The sequence below is a fragment of the Empidonax traillii genome, unplaced genomic scaffold, assembly GCF_003031625.1.
Source record: "Empidonax traillii isolate 1590-97213 ecotype Southwest subspecies unplaced genomic scaffold, ASM303162v1 scaffold623:size392626, whole genome shotgun sequence".
Lineage (NCBI taxonomy): Eukaryota > Metazoa > Chordata > Aves > Passeriformes > Tyrannidae > Empidonax > Empidonax traillii.
The window spans coordinates 134,905-147,644 of record NW_020955816.1 but is presented as its reverse complement, the minus strand read 5'-3'; the positions used below and the strand labels follow the sequence as shown (position 1 = coordinate 147,644).

The following is a 12,740-nucleotide window of genomic DNA, read 5'->3' as shown; positions in this document are numbered from 1 at the left end:
TCTTAGGTACTTGGAAGATCCACATTTTGGAAACTGTAAAACTGCCTCCAAACATCTTATCCTAGCAAAGCACAGCCCACAGCAGATCTGCAATTAATTAAAATAAAGTAGAGGACAGGAAGTTCCGTGAAGACAATCACATCTTGTGACTTTCTGAAGTTTAGAAAACAAGGGAGTCGTGACTAAGCAAGGACCACGTTATTTCAGCACTTGCTGTTCTCTGCTTACCCATCTGCACTCCATGGTTAGAACCCATAATTAAAATGTGTGTGTGTTCAAGAGAGCTAATAATGCTGCTGCCACATTATAGAGGTGAATTTGGTATTATTTGTGGTAAACTAACAACTGGAAGAATCTCAGGAGTAGATCAGTGCAGAGTTCGAGGTGTAAGTCCAGAGACTGGATAAAGGAAAGAAAACAAGTATTGCTGAACTGACAAGGAATATCATGCTGAAGGATTGAGCGTAAAATAGCATGAGATCTGTAACCATCTCATAAAATCCAAGGTGCAACTCTACATCCTTATTTCTAGCACTTCCAACCTTCTCTGTACCTGCCAAAAGTCATAAAAAACCAGGCCTGATGTGGAAGGTGCAAACAGAGAGACAGGAATGAAAATTATCTGAATGAAGATAAGCCTAACAACTCTCACAGGTGGGACTGCAGTTCATGAAGTCTCACCCAAACTACCTTTAGGCCACCCTGCTCCAGTGCAGGTGACAGTAGAGCCACGGTGGTGCATACAGGGATTAACTACTCCAGTATTCTCCAGCTTTGGACGTGGCTTTTGCAGCAGATACCACCTGCTGCACTGGCCTCAGCTCCCAACCCGTGAGCTGCTAAACCACACCTTGACATTAGAACCTAAAATGAATCCCCAGCTTCACACCATGCCCTTGCCTAAGCAAGGCAAATCCTGAAATCCTAAAACAGTGGAACATTTGGAACTCTATCACATTATGTCCTCCTGGAAGAATTTCTTTGAAGAGCAAAATTGCTACTACCTGCATTAGGAAAAACGAAACAGATAAACTCTCTGTTGTGGCAACAGAACGTGAAGAAATGTAATTTCAGTTTGCTGAGAGGGACTGGAGAAGGAGAATTCACAAGTACTGACTTGTTGCTGCAGAAATCTGCCCCAGCCCACCTGTCACCATATTTAATTAGCACGGTGACAGCGTGGAGAATTTACCCCACCATCTTCTTCCTACTCACAGTTTGCCTGGGAGAGATCAGACAATACCAACCTCTCTCCACAGCCGTGTGTGCATGGCTATTGCAGGTGCAGGGTGCTTGCACAATGTGAGATATTTTACAATGCTGAGACACTGCATGCCCAGCAGGTCTGCCATGCAATGGCAATTATCTTGGCATCTGTGGTTACCAAAGCTGGATGTGTCCTAATAACAACAGAGCAAACTGAGCTCAGGTTTTTCTTTTCCTTCCTGTTTTTGAGATTATTTTGGCGGCTTCCACGCTGTTTACATGTTATCTGCCCAAAATCCAGGTAAGCAAGTTGAAGTAGTGAAGGTATTTTCACTCGGCAGAGGTGTTGGGGGGCACTTCCCTGTGCTGCCCTGCTGATTTTGGGTACTCTCTGTGGGCTTGGGTGAGCACAGTGCTGATTACTCACACGCTGCTTGCTTTAGAATATTTTTTATGATATGGTGAGTTTTTATGCTTTGACATATGAAGAGAACACAAATTCTTACAAAGCAAGAAAAGAACAGCAAAGCAAGCTTACAAAATAAAGAATAAAAATAAAAATAATTAGGATGTTGCTAAGTTATAGCAGTAAAAATCAGAGCTGAGCAGACCATGCTAATGTCGCAATTTCTCGCCCCGATTCTAATGTACAAATAACTCGTAAATAGTTAATTGAGTCACACTCTCTCTGCACAGCAGTATGAAAGAAAATATTTTAATAGCCTTTTATAAAGTCTACAGCGTGGTTCACCACTGTACTTGACGACGGAAAGGAGAAAATGCCATATCCAAAAAACCCCATAGTGCAGTGGAAGCCTTTTTCCACGTGGTGCCACGTGACTCTTACATTGTTGTCCTCCAGGCGTTTCTTGTACAACAGCCCCTCGTCCCTGAGCACGTCGTGCCCACAGGTGACAATGCAGGTGTCAGGGAGTTGACAAACAACAGCATCCTCTGCCAGCAGGGGGGAAAAGCTGCACTCCAACAGCTCGGGGACTTGTTCGTGGACTCGGGGTAAGAATGAAGTGGGTAACGGTGGTTCATAGCCCACTTTAAACACCTCTGGGATAAGATCGGGGCTTATCCACTTCCTGTATTTCAAATTCACACTCTCAGGAACGTGAGAACCTGCCAAAATCGGTTCCTTCAGGGAGCAATCCTTCTTCAGGTACTTGAGAATAAAGTGGACTGTGCGCTCCCGGGACAGGAAGGCAATGAAAGCATTTTTCTGGTGAGAGGGCAGATTGAAGTTCAGCGCTTGGAGAAATGGGTAGATGAGCACCTGGGCACGGATCTTTGGGAGGTCTGCCCTGTGCACCAGCTCTTGGCAAACAATGGCAGTGTATGTGCCCCCTACACTATCCCCACAAACAATAACCCGAGCGGGATCCACCCCGTAGGTGTCTGCAGTCTGCAAGAAGTGCACAGTAGCTGAGAGACATTCCAGAGTCTGGGCTGGATACTGGTACTCAGGTGATAAATGATACCTGAGAGGTAGAAAACACAGCTGGGGTTACACGTTGTGAAGTGTCTCATCTTGAATACACCCCATGCAGTTGCAGAAACTCCCCCAAACCAGGATTACTTACCTAGTTTAAAGATTCACATGCTGAAGAAAACCAGAACAGCTTCCCCTCCCTTTCCTTCTCGAAACCAATTCCTCCCAACTTAATAAAATCCTTTAGTAATTAATCTTTTCATGGAAGAATTTGTTGGAAACTGAAGTTTCTACCACCAGCTATTTCCCAAAAGCAGAACATCTTTAAAAGGCAGCAGTGGCCCATGCTGGTTTTAAAAGAACTCAGACTCATTATTTACTCCTTAAAATCACCCCCAGATGATTTTAAATAACCCCCTTAAATATTAAAACCTGGCATTGGCCTTATAATCCCTTATTATTGAACAAAGGCAATTATTTTTGTGCTGATAGCAATGCAAAATAAAAAAAAAATCTCTTTGTTCCCCTGAAAAAAGCTGGCAAACAAATTCCTTCTGTAACTCTGCCCCTGGATCAGGCATTTCTCGTTGCCATCCCCTGGCATGTGCTTGTCCCACATATCAGCACTCTGGGCTGGACAACACTTAAGTTTCTGTTCTTCTCTTCAAAGAAATGCAAGTTCAGGGCTGTGTGGGGAGCAGGGGGAAAGCAGCAAAATTCTGGGATTAGCACTGGGAGGAGCTCACTTACCCAACAGACACAAGCACTGAATCAGATTTTTTGGCTATGTACCGGCACACTCTTTCATGAGATCCTGAAGAAGAAATGTTGGGGATGTAATTAATATCTTGGAAAACTTCAGTCAGCACCATCCCCTATTCTTTTATGACTTATTGCCAGGACTGAGTGTGGGCCCCTTGCCTATTTAGGGAGTACCCAAATTTTCTCTAGGATAAAAATAATCCAGACCTTTGGACAGCAGCACATACTGGGAAGTTCATACATTTAGGGAGGTTGTTGATCTATGAGGAAAATAAGGAATTATCATTATTACTGTTAGAGAATGAGCAATGGTTTTAAACTGGGAGAGGGGTAGAAATCAGTTTGGATGGAAGGAAAGACATTTTTTACAGTGGAGGTGGGGAGGCCCTGGCCCAGAGAAGCTGTGGCTGCCCCATCCCTGGGAGTGTTCAAGGCCAGGTTGGACGGGGCTTGGAGCAACCTGGGCTGGTGGAAAGTGTCCCTGCCCGTGGCAGGGGGTGGAACAAGATGATGTTTAAGGTCCTTTCCAACCCCAACCATTTTATGACCTTATGGTTCTATGATAAAGGGTGCTATATCCTATAAAAAATAATTTCAATTCTAAGTAAGTGCAGATTAGAGAGTTTATAAAAAGGAAGAATAAACATTAAGTGCTTTCCATCTCTCACTCTCTCACATGACTCTTCAGTCACTTTTCAGGTTCAGGAGAGTTTTTAAAAAAACATGCAGTTAACAACCCTAAACAACCATATTTTCTGTCAGCTCCTTACTGATGCTTCCGAAAATCCCACATCCTCCATGGAAGAAGAGGACTCCTCTCCGTTTGCCTGCAGATGGTTCTCTGGGGAGGTAAATTCTCACGGGCACACCATCAAAATGCAGATCCCTAATGAAGAGCTGTGGATCCCACAGGACTGGCAGCCCATCCGTGATCAGCCTGATCAGGGTGTGCTCCTCAACGATACCCAGACGGTTTAAGTTCTTTGCCTAGACAGATATAGCAGGGAAAAGGAGAAATTAATACAGGGAATACAAGTCTTCCCACTCTAGAAAGGCCACAGCTTACCTTTTTTTTAATACTATTTTTAAGATATTTGCTACTTTGTAGGATTCCCACAAATAACCCAAGTGGCTTTGGGGATTTCAGTTAAGAAAATGAAAATGCACACCTTCGTGATTTCTGGAGGAATGTTGTAATACTTAGTTCCATTAAATGTATTATATAAATGCCTTCTAATTCCTGTGATCTGGATTTACCACAGGTAACAACAGGCATTTGCTGAGGTATGGAAGTTGGGAGGCTTGGGGCTCCTTTTCGAATCAGGGAAGAAAAAGAGGCTTTTTTTTTTGAGGACAGTTCCAATTTCAGGTGTGTTGAGTCACGTTATGGAGGTGTCTGTTCACCTCCATGTGTACTTTGGATACCTCAGTTAAGGGATTTGAGGTTAGCTGAGAGGAAAACATCCCTCCCATGACAGGATTTAGTATAATGGGAGAAAAAGGCTCCTGCCAGTCTGGGTGCAAGTTTGGGAAATTACTGGTGTTGGGTCATCTCAATGGCACGGGGTCAGTGAGAACAAGCTCTAAGAAAATCACTGTGTCTCTAATTATTAGTGAGGGGCTGCTGGACTAAATGAAGAACTGATGAAAATGGTTCTGAATTGTATCTCCTTCCCCATCAGTGAAACCCCTGCCTTTTTCAACATCTCACGTGAGATGATTCTGCAGTTACTTTTCTACATCTAATCAAGGAAAAATCCTATTCTGAGGACAGGAAAACAAATAGGGAAGGTTTGCTAAACGTGTCAAAACATTTCCTTATCCCAGGCCAGGATAATGCAGATAGTCTGAAGATCCCCCTGGAATCCTCCTGTACTTTGAACACATTTTAATGGATGTATTTCCTGCTAGGGACAACATTTCCCTTCCCATTACAGGGCGACTTACACACCCTTATGGACTATTGCAATGGATTCTTCTGGAATGATGACAATCATCACAAGCCATTTGCAGATTGTGCTGTCCTCTTCTGAGCCACAGAGGTCTCTGTATCAATGCCTTACAAACTATACAGGCCAGCTTTGCTTTTGTAAATTGTTCTTTCCAACCTTGTGTATCACAGATATTGTTTCTTCCTAAAAAACTAGACCAGGCTGCAATAAACAATTTGGGTGAGGAGTAATAAAAGAAAGGGCTATGAGAAAGAAGATCAGTTAGTTAGAAACAAAGATGGGAACCCAGAGGTGATCTGGAGTTCTTTTACAACCCTGTGCCACAAATGTCAGCAGTGTTTGGGGTGGTTTAAGCCCCAGTTCCCTGAGACAAATGGGTAACTACAGTTCTTGCCTTACCTTTGGAAAGGCCCAATTTTAGGGAAAGATTAACATAAGAGCCAAGGCAATTGTGGCAGAAACCACAGAGTGAATATAACCTCCCCCAAGCAGCAATCTTTGAAGCTCTCATGACTCAAGGCAGTCCTTCTGTCAGAGTTATGGTTTTGGAATGGTATGAAGTTGGCAGAATTGCCATTTAATCTCATCTGCATTTTCTAACATCCCTGAGTTTATCCAGAGCTTTCACATCCAGTAATAGATGTGACACACTTGGTACCAGAGCATCCTATCTGAAGATCCTCTTTCCTTCACTTAGGAGTTCCTGATGTTACAGAGGCATCTCCATATTCAGGGAAAACACTGGCATGAAGGAGAACAGGAATTAGGTAGGTACTCTATCGAAAGACTTCTTGATCAATACTTCAGAACCGTTAGCAATACACAATGTGATCAGTGTTAGTGGGGGAAACACATTACATAAACCAGGTTCTAAAACAAGCATGTGTGTATGAAAAAGGGCATGTCAGTAGAGCTTTTCTTGTGAAACAGGGTCTTTGAAAAACTATTTACTGGAACACCTAAATTCTGGCACAAACTGGCTTTTTATGTGGAAGATCATATGGGGACCAGATTTTCACTTTACAATAATTACGAAATCACATACCAACAAGCAAAACCCACTCAGTTTGAGCTTCACAGACTTTGGGACTACATCAGACAGTCTTTCTGTCAGCCACTTTGAGGTGCTGAGCTTTGCCAGCCACAGTAATTCTCACCAAAGCTTCCTGTCCCAGTGCAACGTGGACAGTCAGTCTGAACACAGCAGTGTCAAACAAAAGCCAGGAGGGGAACTGGGAGGCCTCCTCTCATCTCTTCCATTTGAGATTATCACTGACTCCCTTATGACAGAGGATGTTCCCAGATAGAGCAGGAGCATCGTCTGTGTGACACCTTTGGTGTCAGAGCTAAACATTTACCCGGTGACGCAGCTTTTCTGAGACACACATTGCAAGTAAGGTGGGAGAAAAGAGGAAAAACCTGTCCTGTGTTGTAGAAAAGAGAGGTTTTTACTGCAACATACAGCACACACACATCACTGGCACAGGAAGGGCAGAATTCATCAGGATGAGAGGGAAAAGTTAACTGCACAAGGCATTGTGCACTTAATAAGAAACCTGTGAGGTCCTCACTGCGAGGGCTGCTCCTGGGAGCATAAACACAAACCAGAAATACACCCAAAGTACCAGCAGATGTCTAAAGGTTTTCAAAAAAAAATTAGCTATTGAGTGGATTCAATGCAGAGCAAATGGGGAAATGCAGCTTGGAAACCACCCAAAAAAGGAAGCAGAAATTTAGGGACAATATTATCAGCGAAGAGAGGATCTGTACTATTGCATAACAGACACTTGGGAGCTGTAAAAGTGGGTTAAGAGTGTCAACTGAAAGAATATTTTCACCCAACCAAGTACAGAAACTTGGAGAACTTAATAACATAGAGTCAGATTATAATGGGATTTTCCTGCAGGCTTGCTCTGACCATGTTACCAGCAGGATGTGACAGGGCTTAGGCTGCTCCTGTGGGCTCCTGTTGCCTTCCTTGGAAGGTTTTTGGGCAAAAGCTGTCTCTGTGATGGCAAAGCCCACAGCATAGTGAGTCTGCCTTACAGGTACTTAAATAAAAAGTGATAACAGATGTAGCTGAAACCAGGAGGTTTGGTTAGATGACCTCTGGAGGTGTCTTCCAACCCACCTGATTAGTATCTAACTAAAACTCAGTAACTCAGTGACTGCAGAATGAGAAACAGAATGATGGGTAAGAAAATGACTGCAGATAATTCAAAATGTAGGAAGTTGCCTTACATATATCAGACTGCACTGAGCTACAGAAACTTTGGTTGCTGTTATTCATGTAAATTATACCCACAACCTTCCTGTCATCACCCACAGGACCAACCAAATTACAATTGTGACATAAGGATGGATATCTCAGTATTTAAAAGAACTCACCTCATACTGAGTGCTTTTACATCACTAATAGAACACCAAGTCAACTTTTGGCCTTTAAACCTGTGTTACTGTGTGGCTCCATTACATTTAGCTGCAATATTTACATGCATATCTTCTTTCTCCAGTTCTTCCTTCCCTGACAATCCCAGTATCACAGAGCATGAGGAACTCACCAGAATATCCATCAGAACGTACACACAGTGAAAAAAACGGAGCTTGGATGGCTGGTCAACATCAGGAGGAATCTCTGCCTTGAAGGACTTATAATCCCTTACAATTAAAACCAGTAACACAAAAACCACCAGAATTCCTGCTATTAAAACCAGAGTATAATAGGACTCCATTGTTCTTCGGTAGGAATAATTTATTAGGCACTGATCTGGCCCTGTCTATATTTATATCCTCCAGACTGATTCCAATTTACATTCCAAGTTCCCTCCACCCTCCTCCTCCTCCAGATGAGGCTCCACGTGCTCACAAACATCCGGCCAATGCCAATGACAACTGCACTTGGCATGGTCAAAGTTCACATGGAGGAGAATCACTTCCAGGAAGTGTCATTCCTTTGTATATTCCAAGGTTGCAGATGGACTTTATTTTTAATCTGCTCTAATTGCCTTCCGCTTTATGAATAGCTCTCTGTGGGTTTTTACAAGTGAGTGGAATGATAACACCCCAACTCCAGAGCCTGGGGAAAAGTGGCTGAGCTGGGCTCCAGTCTCCATGTCCAGGAATTGTAGTGGTTCCACTCTTGGAACGGGTCTGAAGGCTGGTTCAGTGCTGATCCTTCTCCCCTGCTCTCCTGCCAGCGCAGACAGCTGGCCACAAGAGTTAGAACAGACATTCCGAAGCCCATCTGGGACTCAGCCACTTACAAGCTGTAAAAGTCCAAGGAATTTTGCTTGTGGAGATCCACAGAGAGCTGTCAGTTATTTGGCAGGAAGGTTCTTTGGGTTCACCAATGAGCCAGTGATAGCAGAGGAAAAGCCCCCTCGGCTTGGAGAACTTTGGCCCTAACCCTCTGTGCTAATTCCTTCTCCAGACAGGATTTGGATGGCTTTACAGCTCCACATTTTGGTAATTTTTCCAAGACAACTCTACTTTATCCAGTGTTGTAATTCAGGGGTGATTAGACCACACTGGATCCAAATGGTTGGACCATTGAAATGGTTATCCCCTGAACACTCTGAAATATTCCGTTATCCCCACTAATCTCCCAGACACTGCATTTTAAAGCCCTTATAAAAGCTTGTAATCGTGGTCATAGAAGAGAAATACTCCATTTTATTCTTCATTTGGCCAACCAGGGATCTTGACTAAACAAAGGTGAGTCCTTTCTAGCTTTTCTTACACACTTTAAAAAAGCAGGAAAAAATATATCTGCTTAGAAAAATCCCATTTATGCAAAATACGCATTAAAGGAAAGAGTGAGAAACTTCAAGGTGATCTAGTCAGTGGGGTAAAATAATATTTAGCTGTGTGGAATGAGTAAACAAGATGAGTCATAAGAGATAAAGTACCAGATGATAAAGAGTGACAAGACTGGATTCTTAAGAAAATAGGTGTGATCCTTAACTTCAGTGGTCAGCAACTACAGCTGATGGAATTAAGGGGTTTAAAATTAAAAGAGAGAGAGAGAGAAGAGGTGTTAAGGTAGGAAGACCACGAAATCCTTGTAAGTTATAACGTGGAACTCTCAGCTTGACTCAGCAGGCCTGGACCTTGTAATCACAACAGTCACCTTTGAAATACTGACTCGAGTCAGTCGATTAAGCTGGGGAACAATTGATCTCTTCCATCGCTGTGAGGTGCAAGACACTTCACTGAGCCCCTCCCAACTTCCCACTCCATCCACAGCTTTGAGGGTACATCAACTGGAACGATTTCAAAAAAACCTCAAACCAAAACAAAGAAAAAACAAACAAAAAACCCTCGCCATAAATTAAAGCAAAAATTAAGGCTACTTATTTATTCCGAGAAGGAATATTTAGGTTGGGGTTTATTGAATTTAAAGCAATCTTATTTCCCCACATCAATTCATACACCTGATCCCTCTCAGCCAAAAATGTTTGCCTTTGACAGCAGAATTCTCTTCCTAACATTGCTCCTCTTTTTGGCTCCCTTTGTAGAACTGTCAACTTTGAAGGATCTTAGGACAGTCACAGCCCCTGAATTAGTTCACTTTGGTACCTACTAGTGAGCCTGTAAGGAATTGTTTTAAAAAGACATTGTTAGAAAGAATTCAGGGAACATTTTATCCTGAGATTTCTTTCCTAAGCTCATTTGAAAGTTTCCAGTGCAAACTTGTTACAGGCATTAGCCTGCTGTTCAGTTTTTGTCAAAATCCATGTCACGTTGGTTTAGGAGGATTTCAGGATTTTCAGGACATAATTCTTCTGCCTTCCCAGTTCCTTGTGTGTCTTAGAAGTTTTGCCAGGACTGAGGAATTAGTCAGAGGGGATGGGTAAATATTGACTGGTATAAAAGTGAGGTAAATGCACTGAAGAGAAGGTAAGATGAGTCCATCAGTTTAACAAATGCAGTCACTCCATTCCTGTGGCATTTTTTCACTGTTCTCTCTTCCAATACAAAGCAGCAGCCTAACAGATAGAGACAGATTTGGCTTCTAATTAGAGATAGGTGAGGAAAAAGAAGGGCTCTTAGTACAAATGGCAAACTCTAACACGTACTAAAACAACCCAGCAAGTGAAACAGGTACCACATCTGTGATGTTGCATCCCTGAATCTCAAAAAGGGATGTCATCTGGAATTTAGAATTACTCAGTCATCTTTGGTCACGACACTGCTTGTGGTGAGACCCTGGGAAAGGAGTAAAACATCCAAATGCAGCTTTTCACACAAGACTGAACGTAGAGTCTTTGTTGTCAGGGCTGGAAGTTAACCAGAAACCTGGGGCCTTTGAGCTTAGTCCGTGGCAAAACTCCACTTACAAGGCAACAGTATCAGACCCTTAAGAGCACATAGAAGGCCAGTGTGGAATCACAGAACCACTGGGACCCGTTTCAAATGGAAAATGTGAACTCGAGGGAGGAACGAAATCAAGAAGCACAAAAATGTAGCTCTCAATTTATCCAAATCTGACAGCAGGACTTCACCTAACAAAAAACAGATCAGCCTGGCAAAAGGTTTTCCTTTTTTTTTTAAAGGAGGTTCAGTTTTATTCTGGGATCATGATAGATTGTCCATGATCAAGAACCCTGCACTGATGTAAAAACTGCTGTTACTTGACACCATCATCACATAGACTTTCCATTGTGTAGCTGCTCCTCTGTGCTTCCAGGTTTTCACACCCTGTACCAATGAACTGTATATATTTGGGTGGTTTTGTTGTTTTTTTTTTTTTTTTAAGTTGAAAACACAGAATTGTTAGCCCAAATGGCTTTCAGACATGCCTCGAGCATGGTTTTGATTTCCAGCTGTTTTTCCCTTCAAAAATTCTTGCAGTTTAGCAATTTTGTTTGCACCAACAGCCTCCCCAGGCTGGCAGGAACTTGGCTGCAAAGGCTCTGGGAACAAAGTCAGAGTTCTGCCAATAAATAGAGGTGCAACATGAAGGTGTGTGTAGAGAGTGTATCAACTTGTTTTCCAGGTAAATGTTGTTTTTTCATTGCTGTTTTTTCCTTCAAGACAGGGCAAGTCAGAAAAAGTCAGATTCTATGACTCTCATTGAGAGTATGAGTAAATCTACACTAACTACAGTCCAAAAGCTGTACAAGTACAAACCCAGAAATTTAAACAGTCCAGTATCTTTTTACTCCCACTCCAAATTTGGTAGCAACTTTGTACATAGGTCAAAGTCATAACGAATAATAAAAAAACCACTTCCAACACATATTTGGATTATTATTAGTCGAGCTGGAAACAGATACATGAAATCAATATTCACGAGATTATTCCGTTCCCACTGGCTTCAAAGGAACTGCAAATGTTTTACATTAATAATGAATTTTCTTTTAAATCCAAACAGGTTAACTGTGTAATACTGCTGAGTTTTCTACTTTAAACGTGTCTGTGGTCTCTTTATGCACAAAAGAGACTGAACTCGGGAATCCAAAAATCAAATGTACTTTGATGGAGTTCATATCCTTTCATTTTCAACACTGCTCCTTATTTCCGCACCAGAAAAGTTGTTATATTTGTTCCCAGTCCAGACACTGAGTCATTCCTGTTTAAACCAGACACTGGGCTCTCTGGGTAATTTCTCTCTCCCCTTCGGAGTTTTTGGACTGAGAGGAAAACTGTAATGCCAGGTGCCTCCCTAAGCTCCATTTCTGAAGGTATTACTGTAAAAACACACCGAGGTGCTAAATGCTGCCAAGGGCCACGGAAACTCTCTGAGCTCTGGTTATTTCAGAGGCAGCTCAGTCAGGGAATACTCACTGATTCAGACAGTATGGACAGACTCGGAGTTTCCAGTTAGAAAGCTTCATCTTCTTGCTCCAAAAGCCTCTCTCCTGACACTCTGTCGTGATGCAGTGACAGTCATATGGATTATTTCATAGCAGGTAACCTGGCAGTTAAAGGTAAGAACTCTGCAAGTCTCTCTCTCTGTCAATTTTATTTCCTTGGGTTTTTTTTTCCTTAAAATGTTCGTGTAACTTAACGGAGTTGAAATTCAAGGATTCAGATATTATTCATATTTTGTGTTAAAAAACCTTTGTGTGGTAAAGCTGTTGAACAGGGGGGGGTACCAGAAACTCGGCTGCTCCTCTTTCTGCAAACAACCAACCCCTGAATGTTCTGTTCCCACACGGCCACTTTGAACAATGCCTGTTCCCAAAAGTACCTACTTCATTCCAAAGCATAAAACTGAATTTATTTTCAAAGGGATTAAGCTTCCAAACTCCCCTCTATTGGTTGTGTAACATAACTTGTATAGACGCTTAGACTCACACTCCCACTGAGGTGGTTTTTTAGAACTACAGACATAAAGGTTGGAGAAACTCTTTAAATTTGTCCATTTTTTTTCTCAA

General features: G+C 42.4%; 1 protein-coding gene across 1 annotated transcript; it reads right to left on the bottom strand.

The window, feature by feature from the left end:
* Window positions 1–1,921: 1,921 nt before the first annotated feature.
* Window positions 1,922–8,090, bottom strand: LOC114065129 (arylacetamide deacetylase-like 4). The gene is made up of 4 exons (XM_027898786.1): window positions 7,920–8,090; window positions 4,177–4,393; window positions 3,395–3,458; window positions 1,922–2,693 (listed from the first exon to the last, which is right to left on the bottom strand). Exons 1-4 carry the CDS (start codon window positions 8,088–8,090, stop codon window positions 1,922–1,924), a joined length of 1,224 nt encoding a protein of 407 aa, XP_027754587.1.
* Between the last annotated feature and the right edge of the window lie 4,650 nt (window positions 8,091–12,740).